Source organism: Mesoplodon mirus, assembly GCF_964341445.2.
Source record: "Mesoplodon mirus genome assembly, chromosome: 13".
Classification (NCBI taxonomy): domain Eukaryota; kingdom Metazoa; phylum Chordata; class Mammalia; order Artiodactyla; family Ziphiidae; genus Mesoplodon; species Mesoplodon mirus.
In genome coordinates, this window is record NC_138989.1 from 62,150,499 (window position 1) to 62,161,604 (window position 11,106).

General features: G+C 46.3%; 1 protein-coding gene across 1 annotated transcript in view; it reads left to right on the top strand.

Moving 5' to 3' along the window:
- Positions 1-8,315, top strand: part of SLC14A2 (solute carrier family 14 member 2) — a gene marked incomplete at its 3' end in the record, with an annotated part of 60,638 nt that extends 52,323 nt beyond the window's left edge. Inside the window, exons 16-20 of the mRNA XM_082640139.1 lie at positions 233-425; positions 3,102-3,249; positions 3,884-4,018; positions 5,109-5,158; positions 8,115-8,315. Of these exons, the coding sequence (XP_082496265.1) occupies positions 233-425; positions 3,102-3,249; positions 3,884-4,018; positions 5,109-5,158; positions 8,115-8,315 (727 nt within the window). The remainder of the gene's footprint in view (positions 1-232; positions 426-3,101; positions 3,250-3,883; positions 4,019-5,108; positions 5,159-8,114) is intronic.
- Positions 8,316-11,106: the final 2,791 nt, after the last annotated feature.

The window sequence follows — 11,106 nt, forward strand, 5'->3', positions numbered from 1 at the left end:
CCTCCCCTGAAAGCCCTCCTTCTGAAGTTGAGTCTGGGCATCCACCCTGCTGCTGTGCAGGCGCAGAGGAAGGAGGTCCAGGGGAGGAGCTGCCCAGGGCCAGTCTGGCTGGGAGAGGGAGCCAGCCAGCTGCTTTTCCCTGGGAAGGCACAGGGGGCCCCCTAAACCCACTCAGGCCAGTGTCAGGGCCAGGGGGCGTCTTGAACAGCATCTCCTGTGCTTCTGCCCTCAGCCCCATCCTCTCCAGTGCCCTGGGCACCATCTTCAGCAAGTGGGACCTCCCGGTCTTCACGCTGCCGTTCAACATCGCAGTGACCCTGTACCTGGCAGCCACGGGCCACTACAACCTCTTCTTCCCCACGACGCTGCTGCAGCCCTCCTCCTCCACACCCAATATCACCTGGTCGGAGGTCCAAGTGCCCTTGGTAGGTATCGTGGAAGGTGGAAGGACAGCGTCTGTCCAAACTCAGTGTTAAGTGGCATTTACTTAGTTTGCGTGTCAGAAACATCCATGAGTAACAAGTATTACCAATTATATATATACCAATTACCAAATATATACCAATTACCAACTATTACCAATTATACTGTGCGAGACACTCTACCTCAATATCTCATTAGCCACCAGCCTTTTCTTTCCTCTTTTTAAGAGCTAAAAAGGCCATTTTTGGCTGCACACTGTCCTATCATAGCACAGCGGGAGAGACTAAGGCCAGGTTAAGAGACTGCCTGAGGTCACATGGTTAATCAGTAAGGAGCAAAGTCAAGACTAGAGCTCCCGCCTCCTGACTCCTAGACTTGGGTTCTTTTATCTTTTTTTTTTTTTTAAAGCCCTTTTGATGCTTTACTCCAGTTTCAATCCAAGCGACTCTGTGTATTTTTTTTCTCATTCAATGTCGTTGAATCATTGAAGACATGCACATCGCACACACTGCCATCTGATGGCTCCACAAGTCTCTGCTCCAGCCTGGGGAGCTGCTTCCCCTTGCTCTCTGGGGCATCCTCACACTTTAAAGCACAGGTGTTGCTCGATTAAGAAATATCTATATAACAGAGATTTTTAAGCTTTTTGCAAGTATTCTGTATATACTGCTGGCCGCTGTCAGTCTGCCAAACTAAATAAGAAGCTACTCTAAAAGCGTTAAGTCAGCCTGGAGAACTATGCCCATCAGCCTTCTTTTCTAACTGGGCCCGTTTTCTCTGAGGTCCCCCTACTCTCTGTTACACTAAATGACTCCATAGGCTAGAGATCACTCTGAACTTTGTTATTGGCAATTCATCATCTAACCACAGAGCCACCTGGGCTTGTTGAAGGGACTTTGTGTCAGAAATAATGGTGCCTAGTTTCTCTGAACAGTTCAAGGAGATAGCAGCATGGTGGGGCAGAAAGAGCCCTCCATTTGTCCCAGACGCATTATCTAGGAAGAGACGTATTCACATTAGCCCCACCCTTGTTGGTGTGTGTCTGTGTGTGTGTGTGTGTGTACCTTCATGAACCAAAGGTGAGAAAAGGTGCTGTTAGCAGTTCAGCCCCTCAGGCTTCCCTTTCGCGATATTCAACCAACCAGTATCTTTTGAAGTCAAAATTGCTCTAATTGGCGTGCTATGGGGAAATGGTGGTAGAAAAGGCAAGTTTAAGATATTTTGCATGCTCCAAACCACATTTTCAATTGAAAAGATAACTAGGAACTGTGTAAAAATGAAAAAAAAAAAAAAGGAAAATACTGTACAAATGCTTTAGAACCCCCAAATTTCCAAGAAAGACAAATTCAATGTTTGGTGGTTATTCTTTAAGAAATACCTTTCTGGCCAATTTTGAATGGATTATGGTAAGAATGAGTATGTTTTGTCATTTTGACAATTATAACTAGAGCCTTGAGTTTTGGGGAAAGAAGTGGTAGATGTCAGAGAGAGGGTCTAAACCTCCCAACGATTTTGAGGCCCCACAAGCTCCTCTGATCTTTGGCGAGGGGAGAGCCTGCTGCAGGGTGCAACTGGCTGGGGACCGAGGACCCAGCACCACTGCCTCTGCACCAAACCCTCTGCCTGTCCCACCATCCCCCGCATGGCGATGCCGGAGCCCAGTCCTGTTCTCTGTCCTGGGATAACGGGGGACGGAGCCCAGAGGGTTGCCCACTAGACTACCCTGCAGTCCTGTCCCTGCACACTCTCGTGTGGGGCGAGGGCCCTGGAGCTACAAGACCTCCCTCCCCTGCACCCCAGGAGGAGTCCTCAGAGGACTTGGGCTGAGGGAAGAACTGCCTCATCATGAAATATACACAAGGGGAAGGACGGACCCCAGTGCATCCCAGCAGGGCCCAGAGCCCCTCCTGTAAGCGTTTCTTTACTCAAGGGCCTTTGGCCAACCTTCCAAAACACAGGACCCAATCTCAGTCGCTGGGGAAGCCCATGTGCCCTGGATCCTTTTCCCAAACTCCAGAGTACGTGTGCAAGTGCCCACTCGACAGTGGACCCTGGCCTTCCTTTCTCATTCACACACAGGTCCGCTACCTGAGACACACGGAGGCCTAACACATCAGGGTGCTCCTCCATCAGCCACATGACAGGTTTATCAATAAAACCCACAGATGCCAGGATACCACCTGCCCAGGGGCTGCTCTGTGGATACGAGTCCGTCTCCTCACACAGACGACTGCACAAACGTGACCACAGCTCAGACATGCTGTTCTTGGAAACAAAAAGGACCACTTTTCCGTCTAATATTTAGCCTTCTCATCATGTTTTTAGCTTAAAAAAAATGTTACAAGAGTTTTTCAACCCCAACTTTGGTCAGACATCTATTACTTTTCGAATGAATAACACCCTCATTTGAAGTATTCAGTTTCTCTCCACTGAGAGTTTAGTGCCTTACACTCATGTTTCTAAATAAAGGAAATGACATTTTAACCTCTTACTGTTCTAAGAACTTAAGATTAAAACAATAAATCTTGTGTGCCTTTTAGAGTGAATCTATTTGAAAATATCTTGGAAAACTGTTGCAAAATATTAGTGTGGAGGGTTTGGCCCCAAATCTTTTCCAGCCAAGCTTCAAGTTGTCTCTTTTGCCTCCATAATTGCATGTGCTCTTGTTGGACTTGCAGCTTCTGAGAGCCATCCCTGTTGGAATCGGCCAAGTGTACGGCTGCGACAATCCCTGGACTGGAGGCATTTTCCTCATAGCTTTGTTCGTATCGTCACCTCTTATTTGCTTGCATGCTGCGATCGGATCCACCATGGGGATGTTAGCAGGTTAGTGTCATTATTAATTAATGGGCCCCTTATTAATGGGCCATAAGGATGCTGTATCTGGGGCCTGCTCCAAAGAAAATGGTGCCATGTGTCTTCAGTGCTCCACCGGCTTATTCCTATAAACTCTCCCTCCTTCCATTACACCTGTTTTCCATTTTGGGTGCCGGTGCCCTCCTACTCCCCTGAGCAAAGGCTGTCCTCAGGAAAGGCTCTGGTGTTAGTCATTTCCACCTCAGTATAAATTAAAAGCTGGGGAGGAGTTGCTTCCAGGCATGTTTATATTTTAAATCTTATCTCTAATCACGATAAGAAGCATTTGTCCTCCATTAGAGAACATTAAGGTTCTGTTAACCCGCCTCTTTCTGGCAGGGAAGGGACCTTCTCTGGACTGCTCGCTCAGACTTCAGATCATTACTCAAAATGGTCTCTTGTACCCATACCAGGTTAACCACTGATATGCATGTGACTAAGGCCATCTGTTTCCTTTAGATGTTTTTTCACTGAATAGTCAGAAGTCCTTTTTATACATACTTTGGTGTTGGTAACTCGTCTGGGTTGAGGACTGTGGAGGGCTTTGGGGCTGGTGGGTGGGGCCACGCGACCCGCACAGCACTCAGCCTGTCTTCTCCCCCAGCCCTCACTCTCGCGACACCCTTTGACTCCATCTACTTCGGGCTGTGTGGCTTCAACAGCACGCTGGCCTGCATCGCCATAGGAGGCATGTTCTACGTCATCACCTGGCAGACACACCTCCTTGCCGTCGCCTGCGGTGGGTACTGCCAGCGGGATTCCCTTTCCACCCCAGATGATGCCGGAGTCCATGCCCACAGGGAAACCGCCCTGCGGAAATTCTGCTGGTCCTCCAGAGATAAATGGGAGGATGTGTTTGCTTTATAAAAGCGTTTTTATTTTAAACTGTTTTGAATGGTCCTTTAGTGATTAGTACATTGAAAACTATTTTCACTGAACACTAAGTGTTCAGCCACATGGAGACAGAGTTTTCAGATGGAGGTTGTTCGGTTGTTGCCCATGGGCTGTCTGCTGTGATTGCTGCTTTCCGTGCTGGTGACTGGAACTTTCCGACAGAGCAAGTCTTATGCAAATTAATCTTTATATGTGGAATTGGGCAGTTTACATCAGATACAGCAGTTAACCTTATGCGCCCAAACATTAACCATAGAACCTTCAAATAATGCTTGTAGGAATGCTGAAGACTGCAGTCAGGGCACTCAGTAACTCTCTGATAAAGGTTTGCTGTTGTTAATATCCTAGGGACCATTGGGATGGTTTTAGTGGAGAAAGTGAGAGTTCAGAAGCAAAGCCCAATTACTGTGGCCCGTTTTCACGGAAGCTCACCTCTCACCAGCACTTGGGTCTTCCCAGTGGCCAGCCTAGTGGTACCCTCCACACACAAAGCCCAGAAGATGAGGCAGTAGGTGTATGTGGTCTTCCTCAAGCTTAAAGAATGCTGTTCCTCTCCAGAAACCCATATTATGTTAATAACTTGTGATGAAATATCAGAGCAGGGAGTTCTGGGATTCACGTGCCTTGGCTGTATAGTAAAATGTTCATTTATGGTTTATGCTCCTAAGTGTTCCTTTGCTAGAATGCAAGGTGGTGGGACCCAGGAGAAATGTAACAGCTAAATTCTGGTCCTTTTTAACAAATTTCATCTGCTGTCTTAGTTGTACCAGAATTTGCATGGAATTTAACACTTTTCAAAGCTGCCAAGCAACAGAAGCATAACTCGATTTTTTTTTAACCTGAGAGATAGCATTTGTGGCATAAAACGTATAGGGAGAGAATATGTAAACTCGAGGCACTCTTAGTCACCTGACTATTTCTTGGTTCTTTTGCAGCTCTGTTTGCAGCCTACCTGGGTGCTGCCCTGGCTAACGTATTATCTGTGGTGAGTCAACATGGGCTAGGAATGTGCATTACACCCTCCCCTGTATTCTCTCAGCTCCCCAAACCCCTCCTCCAGGAACCCCTTCGCAATCCATCCCTCATGTCTCAAACCACGCTTCCCTCCTCCACAGCCTCAGACAGAAAGAGCTGGTCTTCCAAAGTGTTAATGTCAACACTGGTCAATCAGATCCTGTGGTCAGTGGGCCAGTGGGGCTGCGTATAGAAGGACAGTCTGAAGAGCATTATCTTGTAAATCAGACTTGTTTCTTGTAAATCTCTTGTAAATCAAACTCCTCTACAACTAGTTTTAAATCTTCATATTTAATTTTCTTCCTGTGTTTCTAAATCATCTACCTAAGTAGCTTGTGGGCCAGTGTACATCTTTGTTCACCCCATAGCAACTACCAGGGAGTCAGGAGTCACGAGGCAAGGCTTCCAAGAGGACAGGAAGCCAAGCCTGAGAGGAGCTAGCGGCTGAGGGCCTGTGCAGCAGTCTGAGAACCCTTCTTTGCCTGAGCCCCAATGCAGGTGGTGTGTGAGGTCAGGGGAGTCACATGGCCAGCCCAGCCCCCAACACACACAGGAGGGACACTGGCCCCATCGCAGAGTGCACAGGGCTCAGCCTACAGCCGATGCCTCCCCCCCATAAAGGTTCAAGACACAGCTCACATAGGCAACCAGGAAAAGTCCCGTTGGTCCTGCAGGTGAAGGTGGATATGGGCATTCCACTAACCCCTGTTTAAATCCCTCCTCAGTGAAATTGGGTGGTTTGGACAGAGCATAGGAAGGAATTTTGTAAGCAATAGAACTGGACTTCCCTAGCACCATCCTGTGTCCCCCAGTGGACTAAGTCCCTCTCTGGGCCCCATCACATTTTGTGTACGTATCTGCTACGACGCTTGACAACATTGTGACAAGTCTAGTACACACCAGTCCTCTTCCACCTTCAGTCCTTGTGCTCCCTCTGAACAGGGGCCCGGCTGTATTCTTATCTTTATCTCTAGTACCTATTATAGTGCCCAGCTCATAGTAGGTGCTCAAGAAATGCGGAATGAATGAAACCCTAAGGTAGTGAGTCCCCACCATGGGATACATTAGAGCTGGGGCTAGATAGCCGACCATCAGAAACGGGATGGAGCCTGGCCTCTGAGGCTCCTGTCTGCCCCAGGCTTTCCCACCTCTTCTTGCCCCCATCCTTTCACCCAACTGTCCATCCAGTAAATATGTGTCACGTGCCTTCCTTGGACAAGGTACTAGAAGGGATGCAAACGGGACACTTTAGTTCCTGATCATAGGAATTTACAGGGTAACTGGCCCCTTCATCTTGTGCAGAGAAGTTACAGGTTATATCACTCTACCTAGACATTTTTCAAAACAAAATAATGTTTATTTTCTGTGTGCCTACTATGTTTAAGACACTGTACTGCCCACTCTCAGGGATACAAAAAAAAGTGCAGGCTATTAATTCACTCTGAAGGAATTTCCAGTCTCCTTGAGGAACAGGATATAAAAATGCTGAATGACATTTATGAGACCGTTCAAGCCTCCACAGAAGAGGGCACTTAGGAGCCACACAATTTTGCTTTCTAATCGGCTCCTGCATGTGCAGCCCCGTATATTCAACAGCACTGCCCTCTGCTTCACGACAATGACCACAAACTGAGGACCATTTACTGAGCACTTAGTATGCACTAGGCACCAACTCTGAGTAGATATCTTTATCCCGACTTTGCTGTTGAGGAAATAGTTGTCAGAAAGAGGAAATGGTTCCAACAAGATAACCAGAGCTGAGATTTGGATTTGGGTCTGTGGAACTCCCAGCCCACATCCTTCCCACTGTAGGGCTTGAAGGAGATGCTTTCCAAAACACCCTATGCAGTCTTAGCAGGGCTTTGGTAAGACTCGAGGAGTGGAATTCTTCAGTCATGGGTGTTCCCTAAGGCTACAGTTCTGGTACCAGGCTGTCATTGCTCCTCCTTAAGTCCCACCCAACAGGACCATCTTTGAACACACACCAACTGGAATCACTCCTTCAATGGTGCTCCCTGAGGCCTTTACTTCTTATGATAAAAGGAGGTTTGGGGGAGAAGGGGCATTGATTTGATTGGCTTCATAGTTGAATTTGTAGGCTCTTTGCTAACAAGCTATCCAGGTTATCTCAAATGAAGAGTGGGGAGGGGTATTTAAAAGCCTCAGGGCATCTTAAGGTATAAAAAACAGGGGAACATCATGAGAAAGGCTGTTGGGAATGGGAGAGCCCTTGAGGAGAGAGGTAGCTACTCCTGATCTCCAGCTCCCTGGGACTAGGATGTGACATCTCTGCTTCTCTCCATATGTCTGTTCTGTTGCTGTGTCTCTCTGGGATGGGTTTCTTCTGCTGCACAGAGGCCCCCAAATATTCACCCAGCACTGGTTGGCTCTCTAATTTTTTCAGATCGAGTCTTTGGACACAGTCTCTGTATCTCTTAGCTCAAATTCTCAAGACAGTGTTTCTATTCCCAGGTAGCCTGCCTATGGGAAGCTGCATTTGGGTCAGGTGCTTATCTCTAGTGCAAGCAGACATGACCAAGGAGAAAAAGGTTTTGAACAAAAAATGGCTGCTGATGCTGTTCCTTCAACAGGGGCTTTGGGAGAAGGTGGGGAATGGCCACAAGTCCTAGAGTGGGAGGTAGAGCCTGGCCAGACACCCAAGACAAAATACGTCTCCTACATAAAAGCATATTATAAGAGGGTTCCAGCAGCTTCATTTTGAAGAATATGTGTTCCCTGTTACAATGCAGACTGACCCCAATGGCACGATTTGATTAATGTTGGTCATGAATTAAGTATTATTCTGCTCAGTGCCCACCAAGCCTCCCCTCCTCCACCCAGGACCCTAGGTGATTGTGAAGGGCCGATGAGATGAGCACAGTCATCTGATGTAACCAAGGCTTCTCTTGTGATCCCCCTCCCCCCAGTTTGGATTACCGCCCTGCACCTGGCCCTTCTGCCTTTCGGCACTCACCTTCCTGCTCCTGACGACCAACAACCCGGCCATCTACAAGCTCCCGCTCAGCAAGGTCACCTACCCAGAGGCCAACCGCATCTACTACCTGTCCCAGGAGAAAAACAGAAGAGCATCAACCATCACAAAGTACCAGGCCTACGATGTCTCCTAAGTTGCCCTTTCCAAAACATGTCACTGTAAATTCAGCCTTCAGCAGGCTGTCCAGGTCCCCAGGCTGAAGGCCACTTAAATTCTCCTTCTGATGGTTCTGTGATTCTGCCCCCAAGCAAGCCTATACCCCAGTTATTCCCAAGAACAGGGAAATACGCATGCAGTCCCTATTCAGGAAGTTCTCTGTTCTAAGATGCACAATACTTATCAAAAACATGGTTAATTTAGACCTTATACCTATAGCTCACTCAATAAGGGCTCTCTTTGTGGGGAATTTTCTCTTTTGTGAAATAAGCCACACCTCTAAAGAGAACTCACCAGGAAGGGGACAGAGATGGGTGACATTCTTAGTCAACTCAGTCATTTAATGCAGTAATGTAGTGTCAGGAAATCAGTCTACAAGGCAAAAGAGCAGGTCTACCCCCAGCTCTGCCATGAGTGAACTCCAACAACTTGGGTGGGTCCATCCCCCCTCTCAGCCTCAATTTCTTATTGGTTTCATGACGAGGAGGGGCCCTACAGTCCCTTCCACCTCAGAAGTATTGATTCTTCTCTTTCCTATAAACTGACAAAATCAGCATGATCAATAAATAATTACTTTAAGTAAAAGATGAAAGGGCTATCTGGAGAAGAGGCAGGACAATCTTAATGTTGTATGGAGATTTATTCTTGAGTCATGAGATGTTCTCCAGACTTAAGATTAGGAACCTAAGTTCACTGGAAATGCCAACATGCCTTCCTTTATGTAACAAATATTACTAGAAATGTCATCAGATGAAAATTGATCTTTTTCAACATTTAAATCATATTTTAAACAAATGTGTTTCCTTTTGTGATATTCATAAGCATACTCTCATTAAATGTTTAAGGTTGCAAGTTGGTGTCAGGGTTTTCTTAAAATGGAGCTCACCTACATTGTCCACACCATGCTCATTTGAGGGGTTTTCCACAGTCAAGGATGTGTTTGAAAAGAGATGAGGATGAATAGATAAAATGCATTCTTACCTCTTTCCACAGAATCACTTGCCACCAATTCTGTCTTAACACTGAAAAACAACAGCTATGTATTCACTGTAATGACTGTATTACATAAAGTCCAAAACAATAAAAGATACCTCTTCCAAAAAAAAAACAGAGAGAGAGGAGGGTGAAAGTTATCAGAAGAAGGTTTGATTTGCTTACAAAGGGAATTATACAGTAATGACCATGGTCATTGTTTTCTGTTTCAGTTGAAGTGCAAGTTGTTGCAACCCATCTCATTTCTTAGGGGATAGTCTTGCACCCTAAAATTACTAATCCAGCCCTTCTTGAATAGCCAGTAACTCTTGTTATTTAGTTGCTCTGGTTATAGCATTGAGCTCCTAAAACACAGGGTCCCTTTGTGGGAAGCCACGTGGCTCAGCCTTCCCACCCCTCCCCCAAAAGACAGGGATGAACCACTTATAGTGCCTCAGTGCCCAGCCCCTGCACCCTTCCAGGTTAGCATTGTAGGGTGAGGACATAAGGCGGGAGATGAGGGAAGGAAACAAGGGTGAGTGGACAAACTATAAATCCATCATTTAGCAAAAGCTGGTGTCTACGTTTATATTTTCTTTCCTCTGTCAGCCCTGAGATCCCAGCCCTCTTCCATTAGCCCAAGAATACTTGGCTGCCTAGTTCTCTTCCAGATTATATCTAGCCAATTATGGCTTCTCCAGGAAAACAGAACACTTCTCGCTGGAAACAAATGCCCCACATAGGAAATGGGAACAAGTCACACTCCAGAGGCTACCTCTGAGTTTGTGATCACACCTGGAGGCCAAGAAGGTCTCAGGCTCTATTTTCATGACCAGTGAGTTATGGCTGTCTGAGGATCAAGGATCCGAGAATTTCACCAGAAGGCTGTTTATGCTCACAGCTCACTCAGCTGCCCCAGAACCTCTAAGTGATAACATAGAACAATTAAAATACCATTTTTCATGCATTTTCCACCAAAGTGTTATAATCTGGTTTTATTAAGAGCAGGAAACCCTCCACATGCATGCCATTCTGATTATTGACCACTAACAAATCCATCAGCTGTTCTAATTATTTTAATATCCTCACCTATAAAGCAAGTTGAGTTGGCCCAGGATACCAAGCAAGGTTGAAATAGATGGGATAAAAGAATTTGATTTACAAAATGTATGACATCTAGAGGCTACCAAAGTAGTTCTTCTCCTCCAGCCCTTCAATTCCATGTCAGCAGTGGAGAGGGGAGACAGCTCCAACCAGCTCCTGAAAGCTGGTTACTCAATTGGCATATCCCTCTGGTGCCACACTTAGTGACATCACCTTGGTAGCTGGAAATCGGAGAGGGTGGGAGTATTTACACCCCAGAAATTACAAATCTGAGATTTGTTTTCCTGGATGGACAACTCACCAGCACATCACTGACACGTCAGTTTGGTGAGAAGGAACTAATGTAGGCTTCCTAACCAGAGACTCCAAGACTAGGGCCAAAATATTCAATCCAGTGATGCTACATGGATGCCACTCTACATACAGGAGGCATCTGAGAGAATAACAAAGGGTTCTCAAGCATAAGATTTACCCACAGAAGCCTGTACTGCAAACACTCTGAGTGGAAGCATCCAAATAAGGAGAAAAATGAAACCAGGAAATGCTGCAAAGGACACAAGAAGTGTAAGGTGATCAAATATGTTTATTGTTTATTAGGACCAAAGGGGAAAAACAGAAGAAATAGACCTAGAACTGGAATATCAAATGATGGTGGCAGGGTGGGTGGGGAAGAGGCAGGAGAGCCTATTAGA